This window comes from Vipera ursinii, assembly GCF_947247035.1.
Source record: "Vipera ursinii genome assembly, chromosome: 2".
Taxonomy (NCBI): domain Eukaryota; kingdom Metazoa; phylum Chordata; class Lepidosauria; order Squamata; family Viperidae; genus Vipera; species Vipera ursinii.
The window spans coordinates 170,111,328-170,126,911 of record NC_139513.1 but is presented as its reverse complement, the minus strand read 5'-3'; the positions used below and the strand labels follow the sequence as shown (position 1 = coordinate 170,126,911).

Below are 15,584 nucleotides of genomic sequence, written 5' to 3'. Positions count from 1 at the left end.
AATGTTTACCTCAATAAATAGAATGAATCCAGACTTCGTTATGTGTGGGTTTTCATCGAGCAGAAAAATTGACACAGTAGACATCCAGATAGGATGCTTGTGTGCATAGGAGTCCCAGTCAACCTGAATCATCCAGAAACTTGTGCAGCAAAACGGCTTTTCTGCAAATGTAATTAATGCAGATGCACATTCCCACGTGCAGCAGGATCATTTGTACCAACATGGATGTATCTGTTCCCATTAGTTGACTGAATACCAAAGAATTATATTTCCTTTTCGCCTGTGCAGGACATCTTATCCAGGCCATGCTGCAAGAAGTTCACTAGAAGCAAATACTGATTTTCAAACCTTAAAAAGAATGTTTGCTGATTCAGAATATACAATACAGTTTCTAGAAGCAAAAGTAAGCCAAACAAAGCTTAAAAATCAGAATCTTTTAATGTATAATAATTATAAGATTTACTTTTAAAAAATAATTTGCTTTCCATAACTGCACTGCACTAAAGCTGTTTCCTCACTGTCCTCCCATCTCCAGTTAAAAAGCCAAAAAGGCATCTGCAGTTAGAAACCCTGACCCTGTTTGACCCTGTCAAGTCACTTGTGTGTCTACAACCAGCAGAAGAACCAGCTTCAATGTTTCATTCCAGAAGATCTTCTAAGGATGGGCAACCAAGCCCATGTTGTTCGTTACTTGACTCTGTGGGTGAATTTCAGACTAGTCATTCACTAAAACAGCCAACCTCTGTAAATGCACCACAGAATCAGACCCTACTGGGCTTGAGGGATGTGGTTTCCATCTAGATTTGTAATCTAGCATTTCTTTGCACAGGAAATGTGGGTGGCGGTATTGCACGATAGCTAGCTTCTGAAACCTTGCATGGTGTGCCTTCTGAATGCAATTCAATTGTGTTCTTGCAAAGCAGCATGGATCTGCATGTACCCATGAGTGATTCCTGAACTTTGGAAGCACAAGCCCAGCCAAATGTTCATCTATATGCATCTTGCAGATACATGCACATTTCACATTGGATCATGTTTGCACGCTACATGCAACGCACATGATATCTCCCACATCCCAAGAGAGAGAGAGAGAGAGAAGAGAGAGCACAAGGCAAAATTGTACGCCTGCATGTCTAAAGCTTGGGCCAACATCCAACCTCCCCAGTATGCTGTGATGAGTCTTCTACCAGAAGGGAAGGAACTGAGTGGTGAACAATGGAGCTGACGAGAAGCAAAGGATTGTCAATCAAGTAATTTAGATCAAACTTTCCCCCCCTTTGCTTTTACTGACACTGCACTTCCTGTTCAGGAGATGTTAGAGATGCTTTGTCTAACTTCCTCTTGCCACAATCTTTTGCCAAGAGAAACTCCACACCTGCTAGGCTTTTTCAGCATGGAAACTCACAACATAGAAGCCAAACAAACCATACTGACTAATGGGGGCGCGGTGCACCTGCGACGGGCTGGGGCATGCTGAAACTGCCTGCTGGCTGGCAATCGAACCAGAGGGGCACGGGCTGATAGGAATCCCCTCCAACACACCAACGTTTGCTTTATGCACAGAGGTGGCTTCATGCTCATTCATTGGCTACGGCTGCCCCTAGCAGAGCAGAGAAGGTAACTGCCTTCCAGGTGGCTGAGGAGAAAAAGTTACCCCAGCCTACGTAGTTCACAGCTTGAGTGACCAGGGGAGCAGAATGGACAAAGAGGATTGCAGGCCACCGCAGGAAAAAGAGTCATTGTGCTATATCGGATGGGGAGGGGGTGGGCGGATGGTGACAGGCAGCCGCAATCCCTCTACTGCAGGGTCATGAAAGGTAAGAGAGGGAGGGAAGGACACCTGAACAGCCTTCCTTTACTGGTGCCCGCTCGATGTTTAAGGGTTTGTACTTCCAGAACTCCCCACCGTTAGGAATTCTCATGTTCTGACACACATTTGGAAAATACCGGGCTAGGTAAGGCTGCTCCACAGACTTCCTGAGAAACCAGAAAATGATTAATCAGGGAAAACTAATATGCAGCAGCAAAATTCGTACAAAATACCCACCTACTTCAAAGAAAAGCAAGAAAGTCTAGTTGCCTCGTGAAAAAAGCATCTTTGGGACACCCACCTGCTCAAGTTTCCCTCCAGAAGGCTGTTACAGGTGAATCTAGGGCAGGGGTTGGCAACCTCGGCTCTTTTATGACTCATGGACTTCAACTCCCAGAATTCCTGAGCCAGCTGGCTCAGGAATTCTGGGAGTTGAAGTCCATGAGTCATAAAAGAGCCGAGGTTCCCTACCCAGATCTAGGGCATGTTTGTAGGATAGAGTAGCTCTTAAGCCCAGCTCCATGCAAATTCACTGAAATGGACATTGGAATCCCTGTAGGCTGCAGAATATTCTGCAGATGTTCCAAAATCCACCTTGGGCAGAACGAAATGAGCAATAAACTGCTCCGTAGGTAACTCACCTGCTAATAGCGGTCTTCTCATTGGAGAAACGCCTGAGGAACCTCAGGAGCCCAGCGTTTCTACAAATGTCATTTCAAAAGCATTGCATCAGAAAGTTGCAGACCGCAAAGGGTTGGAAATTGTAGCCATGGAAACACCCATCAGAGTTCTTGGGAAAAGGGAATGGCGGCCAGAAGACAGAAAATTCCGCTGCCCGATTCCAGGAGAACTGCACAAAGTGGCTTCTGAAAGCTATCATTGCATAGTGTGGTTGTGAGGAAACGGGATGGGGAAGAGCAAAATGAAAAAGGCCTTTGCATAGTGTGCGAGTGGAGGAGGAGACTCTCTGAACAAAAACAGACACTGGAAAGGAGAATACGGCCTAATCCAAAACGGAGATGGCCAGTGCCACTAATCGCTGCCAGGCCCTGTGTAGTTCTTAACATGATTGTACTGAGCCCAACGTCGCTTGGCTTAACTCCGCCTCTTGACCTCCATGCCCTTCCCTCTCCCTGGGTTGCCCTTTTGTACTTCTTCCTCTCCTTGGCCCATACAGACCCCCCAGAGGGCCCGGGACAGTCGCTCCTTACTGGGTACTAGCCAAGGCCCAGGGACCAAGTCTGGCCGCAATTTCCTGCTAGGCCGGGGAGAAAGTAGCTTGTGGCTCTCACTCTCCCCATTCGTTCCCTGCTTATGAGGCCTCCAGCCCTGGTCTCTGTCCTCCTCTTCCTCTCCCTGAGCTTTGCTGGAGGTCTGGTGCAACTGGCCAGACTGGTGGGGTTTGGGGAGCTGCTGCCTGATGTCGCAGAGCGCTGCCTCTCTGCCAACTCCATCGCTGAGGTTCTGTCCCACATACTGGGGGACCACGGACCGGTTTGGTTTCCTGTGCCGGTGCCTGGCTTTGTCCTCAGCCTCCAGCACCTGCTGCACCTTGACGGAGCTCTGGCTGAAGGCACGATCTAGGAAAAAAACAGGGAGACCAGTGAGTAGAACAAGAGAGATTTGGTTTGAAGAGAGAGCGGATAGGACAGGCCCCAAAGAACCAAATGCTACTGCAAGCTCTCTACTCTCTAGGTATTGGCTGATATTAGATTATAGAAATAGTGACGTTCTAAAGATAAAGGTAAAGGTTCCCCCGCACATGCGTGCTAGTCGTTTCCGACTCTAGGGGCCGGTGCTCGTCTCCGTTTCAAAGCCGAAGAGCCAGCGCTTGTTTGAGGGCGTCTCCGTGGTCATGTGGCTGGCATGACTAGACGCCAAAGGCGCACGGAACGCTGTTACCTTCCCACCGTAGTGGTCCCTATTTTTCTACTTGCATTTTTACGTGCTTTCGAACTGCTAGGTTGGCAGAAGCTGGGACGAGTAACAGGCGCTCACTCTGTTACGCGGCACTCGGGATTCGACCCGCCAAACTGACGACCTTCAGATCGACAAGCTCAGCGTCCTAATCCACTGAGCCACCCTTTTAGTGACATTCTAGTCAAGACCAAATAAAAGTTGAACCAAGGTAGGCAGCTATTGGTAGAGAACTATTGGTAGGGTGAAGCCAGGGCAAAATCTGGACTTTACTAGGATTACTTTTCTGGCCAGAATATAGTTTATTGGCCAAACAAATAGACTCAAATGTTCAGTGGTTGGCAACCATATCTACTATTTACAAGTCTAGACTATTCAAGATGTTGCTAAGGAATACCCTTCCTCTGAACTCTCAGGAGGAACAACTGCTTCCTGGGTTATTCCAAGAGGCCATTTGCTCTCTGATTTCCAGAATACTTGTCTCTAGACAGTCCATAGGTTAATTCTGTCAGGATAGGAATCTGATCTTTGGAAATGATTTCCCTGGTCAATTTAAAGAGATTCGTTCAACTATGATGGTGGACAATATGTCAAAGGGCCCAGGAAGGATATGTCAAAGAATCGCAGCTGCCTTCTGGTCCTTGGCACATCAGAAGGGCACTATTAATAACGTTCTACCAAATGTCTTCCTTGGGGAGCTAACACAGATCTCTTGTCAGATCATGTCTGCTTTAGATTGGTTGCAGAGAGATTTCTAGAAATTGAGGTTCTTAATGAGCATGCCGCATTTTGGTGTGTGTGAGGAAATGTGATTACATTTCATAACGTACTAATACATGGAAAATGAATTCCAAATAAACCAGTGGAAAAATTGAAAATGAGGGAGTAATTACAAGCAATGATAGCTATGGGGCACAGTATAAAATATCAAACTTCTGCATTACAAAAAAAAAGCTTAACTGTTTCTATTGATCAATCTTTAATGCAGGGCCCTGTTGTCCAAGCTTCTTCAAATCCTATCCTTTATTTTTCAAGGTGTTAGCTACTATTCGCCCTAAACCTGGTAAATCTGATCTCCCCAATTCTAATGACTAGAAAGTTGCTTTAAAAGCAAGCAAATACTAGAACTGATGGTAAATTTATTCTAAAAATTGATTCCAGCACAGAAGCAATCATGTGTTTTTTTTTTAACATCGTAAATTCTATCTAATCAGCGTTGCAGCTTTTGTTGCTAACGTACAAAGCTGGTATTTTTAAAGCTGTGTCTGGAAAGAGGGGAAATAAGTTTAATCAGACTGCAATGCACGCTCTTCCAAATGAATTCCAAATGAACTCGGCTGCCTAAAAATATCACACCTGTCTTCTCAAGTGGCTCATTGCTCCCTTTCTATTGCTATGTAAAATTGTAGAATACACAAGCATTGGAGCAAGTTTCTTAGGGACAAAGCTAAGGAAAGAAATCAGGGAAACTAAGGGCAGATATTAAACGGGGGAAGGGAATCAGGGGAATGCGGGTTGGCTTCAATAGGATCATCTTCCCCTACAGAAAGAGATGGGTGCTCCCTTTATCACATACTAGTTTAGATGTGATTCCCTAGGAAACCAAGGAAGAGATGGGGGTGGTGGTGGCTGAGTGGTAGGGTTGGTCCCACTGGGGGCTGGGCACCCACCATTTATGTTCGACCCGTCCCACGAGGCAGAAGCAGGGCTCCCCCCGGGGGGAGTTGGTCACGCAGAGAGCCAGGCTGGCCAGCAGCTGCCCTGTGGGGCGGAGACAGATAGAGACTTTGGGGGGTGGGGGTGGGGTGAGGAAGTGGCAGGAAAATCACAAGGCCAGCACAGATCAGGGAGGTAGGGTGGTGGTATGAAGCCAATCACAGACCAGAAAGGTTAAGATGAAGTTGGCACAGATTAGGTGGGGAGAGGGAATCAGACAGTAACGTGTGCGGGTGGGGTTAGTGCATGGAGGGTTGGACGTACGAAGGGCAACGGGGCAGGAAAGAAAAAAAAAAGAAGAGAAGAGGGGTGAATATCGAAGACCCAAAATCTGCTCCTGCAAAGGCCCTTCAAAGGAAAGAGGCAGCTAGAGAGGCTTTGGGGAGGGAGACACTAATTGCACGATCTGTTGCTCTAGAATTGTAATTCCTCTCTTAGGTCAGAGAGGCTAATGCCCTCTTCTCCCTCTGCTTATTTCTGGAGTAAGAATCACCAGAATATCCTGCCATTCAATGAAGAAGAAGAAGGTTGAAAAAGGGACACTGTAGGTCAACCTCTCTGGACTGGAACCTATGCCTTGTTCATCTGTTGCACTAGCACAGGGGTGTCAAACTCAATTTCATTGAGGGCCACATCAGCACTGCGGTTGCCCTCAGGGGGCTGGGTGGGCGTGGCCTACTGGGTGGGCGTGGCCTACTGGGTGGGCGTGGCTAGAGTGCATATGGCCTACTGGGTGGGTGTGGCCAGCTCTACATCTTTCGCATCAAGGGTGCCTATGGGGGCCTGGGCAGGAGTGGGAGAGAACTGAGGGTCTCTGGCAGAAGGAGGGTCTCTGGGCCAGGGCCAAGGCAGTGGGGGCCGTTCCCTCACTGTTTCCAGGATGGCTTTGCGGGCCGCATGAAACCACTTCGCGGGCCGGATCTGGCCCCCGGGCCTTGTGTTTGACATGTCTGCACTAGCAGAAAGCTGGGGAACGATGGCCGCTTTACGACTTGGGGACTTCAACTCAGGAATTCTGGGAGTTGAAGTCCACAAGTCATAAAAGGGCCATCGTCCCCCACCCCTGCGTTAGCAGGATATTCAGCGCAAAGCAGATGATTTCTTATTTAAAGAAGGAAGGGAAAAGAGCAGGCGAGGCCAGGAGAGGCATGGACGTACCATAGTCAGGAATGAATCCATTGCCCCTCTTCAGCACCAGTCGTATTCGATTCCCACCACTGCGGATGTGTTCCACCGCCTGAGCATGCGTCATTCCTGCCGTGGACTCCCCGTTGATTTCCACCAGCTGGTCGCTCACCTGTCACAGTGTTTTAGCATGAAAAAGCCACCATCCCCACAAACGAGTTGTGGGTGTGTGCCGAGTTTTCCCAAAGCAATTCCATGTATTTTCAAACCTTTTAGTCACAAATGTTGAGAGCTACAGTAGAACAGTAGTTGACATTGCAACAGTGACGAAAAAACAAACAAACTTTCAATCAATGCTCACATTTATGACCTTCACAGGTCTGTAAAGCAGTTTTAGATCATAAGCACAGTTGCAGTTTTACTGCTTGACAACAGAGCTGCTGGTCCCAACTGTGGTCACTAAACAAGGACAACCTGTATATTTTTGTCAGATTCAGCACTGGATACGAAATTCTTGTGTGTATTAAATATTCACAGTTGTATTTACAGAGAGCTCCAACTGTTTTGCTTATTGCAAAATTATTCTAGAATACATTGGGAAGGCAAGTGTATTACCCTTGTATTTCAGATGGACGCTTGTGGAATAATTGCCTCCTTAAAATTGCTAAGCAATGATAAGGTAAGGTTAGAACTGGCTATGGCTGAGATAAGATTAGAAACTAACTCACAAATCACATTCTTAAGGTGAAACTTCATATTACACCATTAAATATACACATGGATTATCGAGTGGTAAGGAGAGAATCTGATCAAGTGCTATCAATCATTTAGTAGCTAGGTGGGAGGCTATTAAGCTGTTAACTTTTGAAACTGCTGCTGTTGCTAGTAAGGGCACACGAGCCAGCTTTTGTATTTGGTTGGTGAATATTGTGTTAGAAGTAATAATGAAAAGTGAGCAAAATGTGAATTGAACGAAGGCTATATAATTGTTATATATTTATTCAGTTCTAGGTGCCCAGCAGTGTATATTCCATCTATTAAAAGGAAAGTATGTTTTTAAAAATCCAAATTAGCTTCAAGGACTTGCATGCTTTGGTGTGTTATAAAAAGGTAAAGGTAAAGGTTCCCCCGCACATGCGTGCTAGTCGTTTCCGACTCTAGGGGCCGGTGCTCATCTCTGTTTCATAGCCGAAGAGCCAGCGCTTGTCCGAGGACGTCTCCGTGGTCATGTGGCCGGCATGACTAGACACCAAAGGCGCACAGAACGCTGTTACCTTCCCACCGTAGTGGTCCCTATTTTTCTACTTGCATTTTTACGTGCTTTCGAACTGCTAGGTTGGCAGAAGCTGGGACGAGTAACAGGCGCTCGCTCTGTTACACAGCACTCGGGATTCAACCCGCCAAACTGCCGACCTTCTGATCGACAAGTTCAGCGTCCTAACCCACTGAGCCACTGCGTCCCTTGCTTGGTGTGTTATACAGGGTGTCAAAAAAGAGGTTCTGCTCACAGTTCACATCAGAGACGAGAATTGGTATTTTTGACATCCCTTTTTGTTTGAAGAAAATTGGGAAATATGCTGGTGTACAAGCACAGAGTTACATGGATGCCTTAAAGTTTAAGGCTTAAACTGTTCCAGTGTTTTACATCCTAAGGAAGAACAAATGGGGGCTAAAGGAACTGAAGCTCAGATAAATGGTCTGAATTGGTGGACTCCTTGGTGTTAATCTGAGCTTTTGGTTGGGTGGGTTGAATGAATATGGCTAAAATAGCTGGCTATGTGACGAGTGTCTTTTGGAAGAATGGATAAAAGGAGAATGGAAGGAGAGAAAAAAAAGAGAATTTTATTGCACGATGCCATGCAATTTATAGTAGCCTTCCCCAGTTTTGGCACTCTCCAGATGTGTGAACTTCAACTCCCTGAATTATCTGTAATGGCTCATCTGGATGGAAAATTCTGGGAAAAATAATTTTCTTTTGACAAATGGTGGGCACCAGGGAAGACTCATGTGTAATAACTTACATTATTAGAACTAGATACTATACATATGTTCCCTTGCCAAGTAATATAGAACTAGAAGGCTGTCTGCTTGATCCAGCTTATGTTCTAGAATGCTAGATTGTGCAACAGCTAAAGTTTCGGGGATGTGCGAGTGAGAAACTCACTTCTGTCTGCAAGTCACAACAAGTTTCCTAAAACCAATTCACATCTGCCTGGCCTCAGCAACTTTGCACTGGCGCTCATTTCCTGAGAACATCACATACCTGAATCTTGCCACATTGCTGGGCTGGCCCACCTTCCATGAGAGCTAAGACATAGATGTCCATATTATATTCACTCCCGCCCCTTAGACTGAATCCGAAGCCACTGGGCCCTCGTAGCAGTTCCACGGAATATTGGCCAGACTCCTGTGGAGCAGGGAGAGATCACAATCCAGAGAAGACGGCTGAGACAATGTCTTTTCTTAAAACAACAGCAACCACAGAAAAACTATGTAAATAAGAAAATTATTTTAGGGGCCAAACTATCTCTTGCAATGGAAACTACTGAAGTATCCTGCAATCTGTACATCCACAAGAAACATTCAGTACATAGGTACAGACACATTGTCTGTACTCAAGAAAAAGTCATGGAGGTGCCAGTAGTTACATCTTTCAAAATAAAATAAAATGTTTCTAAAGTTACTGCTGCACTGAAAATAGGCTAGAACAATGTTTCTCAACCTCAGCAACTTTAAGGTATGTGGACTTGAATACCCAAAATTCCCCAACCAGCATTCTGGGGAATTCTGGGAGTTGAAGTCTATTCATCTTAAAGATGTTGAGAAACACTAGGCAAGAACACACCTCACAGATATTGTACATCATCTGATTATTCCCAGCAGGATTGTAAGAACTGAATCTAAATACAATTTGGTATGCTTTAAAATGAAAAAAGGATGTCATCTGTGGCAACAGAATGATGTTTTTATTTTACCAATTTGTTGTTTTAAAAATATCCTACCTCAACCTTAAAGATTCTAGATTAGATGAGGTGTACTGCCAATAATCATTTAATGCTGGAGCCACAAGTGAACAATACTAAGGCATCTGAGCTGGATTACAATTGAACACAAATTACCATGAGTTCCTTCACTATGAATAAAATCTGATCTGAACTACAGGATAACAACTTTAATACCCTTTATTAAATTACACCCATTTGCTTTTCTGCCTCATGCAACACAAAAGGAAGACAATATTCAACCAATGTAACGAGGAAGTGGTTGAGGTCTAAAGACACATTCTGGTCCACCGCAAATAAAGGGACGAGCATTCCTTACAATTAACTAGGGACCACAAACACCAACCAGGGGAATAAATTGTGTTTGACTGATTACAGAGTTTGCAGAGCCGTTTCCCAACCTCTTGCTGCCTGAGCACCAGCAGCTAGCAAGCTTCCATGTCTGTCTGTCCATAAGTTGTCTTAGCCTTCCCCAATGTATGCTTTCAGATGGATTGGGAATACCAAAACGTTCAGGAATAGTTGATTCAAAACATCTGAAAGGAATCAAGCTGGGGAAAGCTAAGCCAGAAATTTGGATTTTTCATTTAAAAATGTAATGGATTCCTAGAAACAAACTGAGTTTAAAAAATCCAAGTGTCTACACAGTCTTGGACTCAATGGAACATGCTAAATATTTAACACAGGTTGTTAGATTTTTAGCCCAAAATGTTTTAACAGAAAACATTTATTGTGCTTCCATTAGATTCTTAAGTTTTAATGAATCTTTAGAAGCAATCTATGCTAGTTGAGTAGCATTTAACAACTCTCTTCATGGTCATCCGCAGAGGAAGACAGTGGTTGTGCAGCTCAAGGCCTGCCCCTCTTCATGCAAAAAACAGGTGTGGTTTGGATAAAAAGAGATGAGGTCATCATCTTGACTTTGGACACCTCCACTTACACCTTTTTTTGGCGCCCTCTTTTGATGCCCTGCATCTCTTTGTGTTCACTTGCTATTCTACTTTAAAAACAACATAGAATTATTACTTCCTACTACAAGAGGAACACACGCTCCAACACCTTGATCAATCCACTTTGCTATTTTCCCTCACATCTACTCTACTGTTCCCTCTCTGAAGAAACTACAGGTACCATCCAACTCCTCATCTCCCTCCTGGTTGACTTGTCACCTCTTCTGAATCTCCTGACTGGCTGGCAAATGGGCATCTTGTTCAACTTTCCCTCAGATGGTGGAAGTTATTGGCAGTGGAGGAAGAGGTGTGCCTGTGGCACGAAGATAGCTAATCCTGAGGTGGAAAGGCCAGTGTGGGCAGGACCAGCATGATGCAGGAAATGAGGCAAGTCCCAGTCAAGGCAGCCTGCAGAAGAACCCTTCCAGGTACCTCTAACTCAGTCTCACCTCTATTTTCCTCAGAAGAGTCTGGTGACACCTTTTCTGACTGACCAATTTTATTAAAGGGCATGAGCTTTCATGAACTGCAGCTCCCTTGCTCAGATGCAGTCCTCCTAAGTCGCGGGGCAAATAAAAGTGTCAGCCTCAGAAGCACTTATAGTGGAGAAAACATGTTTTGCAAATGCTAATGGAGAGAGCTTACGAAACCTCACACCCTTTAATGTATTGTCTTAATCCACAGAAGATGCTAGCAGACTCCTCCTACAATCCCTATTTTCCTCCTGCCCTTTGCCAATTTAACATGCCAACCTTCCTTGGTCACACCCTCGTCACCATGCCGGGTTCTGGCTCTCCAATACCTGAGGCTGAGTGAGTGGAGAGCTGGGGCTCCATGGACATTCCCCCACTTCAATATCAGCAGAGTTTAAATCACTGGAAACTCCTAGAAGCAAATGGACAGAATCAGTTTGGGGAAAGGACTATTTACTACCCCATGTTTCCTTTTGTCTTTACTGCAGCCCATCACCTCCACCTGCGCCATTCCACCTCTTCTTCCTTCTTCCTTGGGCCTCGGCTTCCACTTCCCCATCTGGTGTCCCCTTTTCCCCACCACCCAATTCTCCCCCTATTTCTCCCTGTGATCACTCACCTGCCTCTTTGCGATTCCGGATTTTCATGCGCACTCGGTTCCCCGCCTGCCGGAAGACACTCCCAACCTCACTGTGGGTCAGCCGGGCTAAGAGACCAGCATCTTCCTGATGAGAGGGGCTCTCTTTGTGATGGGGCCCCAGGGAACTGGCTGAGAGGCGAGAGTAGATGGATCAGTAAACGAGGATGGCAACACCCACATGTTTTGTTTCCAAATGTCAATAAATGTTGCATGTTAATTGGAGGATGATCAAGAGGAAACTAGATGTTAACTTTTATCTATAATGCTTTTAGTCGTGTGTTTTTTCTTTTGTATTTTTAGACAACAAATACTGAAGATTTTGAGGGACGCAGTGGCTCAGTGGGTTAGGATGCTGAGCTTGTCGATCAGAAGGTCGGCATTTTGGCGGGTCGAATCCCGAGGGCCGCGTAACAGAGTGAGCACCTGTTACTCGTCCCAGCGTCTGCCAACCTAGCAGTTCGAAAGCACATAAAAATGCAAGTAGAAAAATAGGGACCACTACGGTGGGAAGGTAACAGCGTTCCATGCGCCTTTGGCGTCTAGTCATGCCGGCCACATGACCACGGAGACGTCCTCGGACAAGCGCTGGCTCTTCGGCTTTGAAACGGAGATAAGCACCGGCCCCTAGAGTCTGAAACGACTAGCATGCATGTGCGGGGGAACCTTTACCTTTACCTTTTTACTGAAGATTTGGACCCTTAGTCCAGACATTTAAAGTCTTACAATGTTAAAACTATTTAATGTACTTATAGACAACTTTATATTTTCTAGGATTAATTTCTAATCAAAGATACACTGAGCACTGACTGTACAGTCATGCTAATTCCTCTGACCACTTAGAGATATTTCTGTTTCATTTTTTTTTTCTTTTCTTTCATTTCCTTTTTTCTTTTAAAGCAATTAATACATTAAAAAAACCAGAAATTAAGGAAGATGAAGGAAAACCTTGCTAAACTTTTTAAAACAGTCGACCATTTCAGATCTGGAATACTACTGTAGTCAAGTCAATCATACTTTTATTCATTTGTATAGATGTACTGCTGCTGCTGCTGTGTGTGTGTGTGTTCCTATATCACATGACAATGCAGAGTTCTATCCCATGGCTGAAAAGAATAAACATATTTGCAAAGTGAGGATCTGGTGAGAACTTTCTTCATGAAACTGTATGACCTGAGTTTGCTAGATTGAAAACATGGAAGGAAATTCCCTTCAGAAATTTCTGAGATGCAGGAATGTTATCAGATTCTGAAACAAGCAGCTCAGATCTAGCCAGGGGAATGTAAATACAGGTAACCCGTGGCTTTACAAACATTCGTTTCCTGACTGAAAAAAGTGACTCACAACTGTTTTTTTTTTCATACTTACAACTGTTGCAGTATCCCCATGGTCACATGATCAAAGCTCAGATGCTTGGCAACTGGCATGTATTTACGATGGTTACAGTGTCCTGGCGTCATGTGATCCCCTTGATTGACAAGCAAAGTCAATGGGGAAAACCACATTCACTTAATAACTGTGATACTAATTTAACAACTTCAGTGATTCAATTAACAGTGGCAAGAAAGGTTGTGAAATGGGGCCAAACTCACTTAACAACTGTTTTGCCTGTTATCTAAGTGATTTGGTCTGGTTTATGAAAACAAGTTATTTATTTATTTTTGCTTCTCCCTGAGCAGTACTATGCTGGGTTCTGATACACCTCTAGGCAATGTGAGTATCACATCTCCTACACCCAGTGCTTTTTTTGTAAAAAAAAAAAGGTGCCGGAACTCACACACGTCATACGACGCACCTTGCCTACCTCATAAGGTTCCATCCAAAAAAAGGTTCCGGAACTCCGTTCTGGGCGTTCTATGACAAAAAAAGCCCTGCCTACACCTCTTCTACTACTTGTAAACTGCAGTCTGGAGTAAAAAGGTCTGAAAACACTAACAAAATTAATTAAGTCTCCCAGTGGAACTGCATGTTCACAAGCATACACAAACACACACGCCCCTCAACTATCACCCTAAAATCAGCACGTAGACACTTCCACATCCTGGAATAGCTCCTCTTATAAAAGTCTGCCGCTGTACCCCATTTCTCTGCAGCTGCTTTTAGGAATAAACATTTCCTCATAGATGTCTGGATCTCATTTTTATTTATTCTTGCACAACCCCGCCTTGAGTTGGACCCCCAAATTATTCTTCTGACAGTGGTAGTGGCGGTGGTGTTTCTTGTAACCCATTTGTCTAGAACGTTCCTAAGCCTTACTGCAAAAAAAAAAGAGTCATGGTTGAATTGAACCTACAATTTATAAAATAAGGTTGGCTTCATGATCAAAAGATCAGAGCCTTGGTGGAGCAGTGGGCTAATGCCTCCTTAAGTAACACCAGCTGCCTGCAATTAGTGCAGGTTCGAGTCCCACCAGGCTCAAGGTTGACTCAGCCTTCCATCCTTCCGAGGTAGGTAAAATGAGGACCCAGACTGTTGGGGGCAATTAAGCTGACTTTGTAATAATGCCGCTTGGGGTGTGTGTGAAAGCCCTAACAAGCAGGCATATACATAGAATGAAGGCTACTGCTAAGCTTGTAAGCCGCCCTGAGTCTTCGGAGAAGGGCGGGATATAAATGGAATTTTAAAAAAAAAGATAAGAAGAAAAACTGCAGCTCACCAGTTTCCCAAAAGATTTAAGGATTGTTCCAGATGAGGCTTTTTTTTTTTGCTCATTTTTTTTTTTAAAAACAAAAGATTTATATTGTCATGTCCTCCTTTTTGCAAAGGCTCCACCTTTTCTCATTCGCATCATTTTTCTTTCCAAAGAAAAAGTGTTCAGAGGAAAAATGGTAATTGTTGCAGAACTCCTTACTGTCTTTTGGTCAGTAACCTTAAGAGGTCTCCACCTGAAAATCTATCCAGTCTTGCCTGGGAAAAAAAAATGCCTAGACCTCTTGCAGAAACACTGTCGTTCCTCAGGTGGGACCCTCAAACAACTTTATACTTTGCTCCCTACGACATGCATCAGGGTGAAAAGACATCAAGCTGCAGAAACTGATTTGTTGATTCACCTGAATCTACCAGCCAAAATCAGAGGTTAAAAACAAAACAAACCCCCGAAATGAAACACTTAAAAGAGAATGTGAGGTGCACACGAGGGAGAAGCAATCAAGTGCACTTGCATTCTTGCTTATTTTGAAATTCAGAACTAAGCTCAATTTTATAAAAGTAAAAATCAGCTCCAGGTTTTCTTCTTTTCTGGCACTTACTTGGGGGTTTGCGGTAGGTAAAAGGATACCTGCTATTGCCGATATTTGGCTAATTGTCCAACAATATGCCCCAAATTCCAATGAATGTTCTTTTCTGCTACTCATTTACAGCTCAATACCCTCCGATCTTACAAAAGCTCTTCACCTTCCTAACATCTTCAGTGCATCCGAACTTTCAAACAGGCTGGATGATTTCTACGCTAATAAAATGATTGCCTTTCTGATCATTGATAGTAAACAACCCCACAAGGATTTTTGAGCAATATGCAGCTACCGGGAAACTTGTAAGAGTCCACCCTAACCTCTTCCTCCTCCTTCAGTTTTAGTCTTAAGTAAGCTGGGCTCCCTTCTGAGGAAAGATAAAATAGCCCTCCCCAATTTACTTTTCTATTATCCCTTTCTTTCTCTCTCTTCCCCCCAAATCAACTACAAACAAAATGGTAGTCGGTGGATATTTACGTTTAAAGTCCTGGATGTGGCGTAGGACGGTCTGAACTTGCTCAAACATTTTCAGGTACAGAGAGAATGACGAAACAATCAGCTACTCCTGTTTTGCTCTCTGTTCTTCTCTGACCCCCCTCAGGAATTTTTCCCTTTGCCTGATAAACCAAAGGACTTTCAGGGGAGGGAACGGAGTGGCTGACGCTTAACCTGTTCAGAACCAGGAGGTACAAGTTGCTCTGTGCATGTGGGCGTGTATGTTTAA

General features: G+C 44.4%; 1 protein-coding gene across 1 annotated transcript in view; it reads right to left on the bottom strand.

The window, feature by feature from the left end:
• Positions 1-485: 485 nt before the first annotated feature.
• The window catches only part of MAGIX (MAGI family member, X-linked), a gene marked incomplete at its 5' end in the record, with an annotated part of 34,726 nt that continues 19,627 nt past the window's right edge, over positions 486-15,584 (bottom strand). Inside the window, 5 exons of the mRNA XM_083353456.1 lie at positions 486-3,390; positions 6,602-6,740; positions 8,832-8,975; positions 11,323-11,405; positions 11,613-11,762. Of these exons, the coding sequence (XP_083209582.1) occupies positions 2,906-3,390; positions 6,602-6,740; positions 8,832-8,975; positions 11,323-11,405; positions 11,613-11,762 (1,001 nt within the window). The 3' untranslated portion in view covers positions 486-2,905. The remainder of the gene's footprint in view (positions 3,391-6,601; positions 6,741-8,831; positions 8,976-11,322; positions 11,406-11,612; positions 11,763-15,584) is intronic.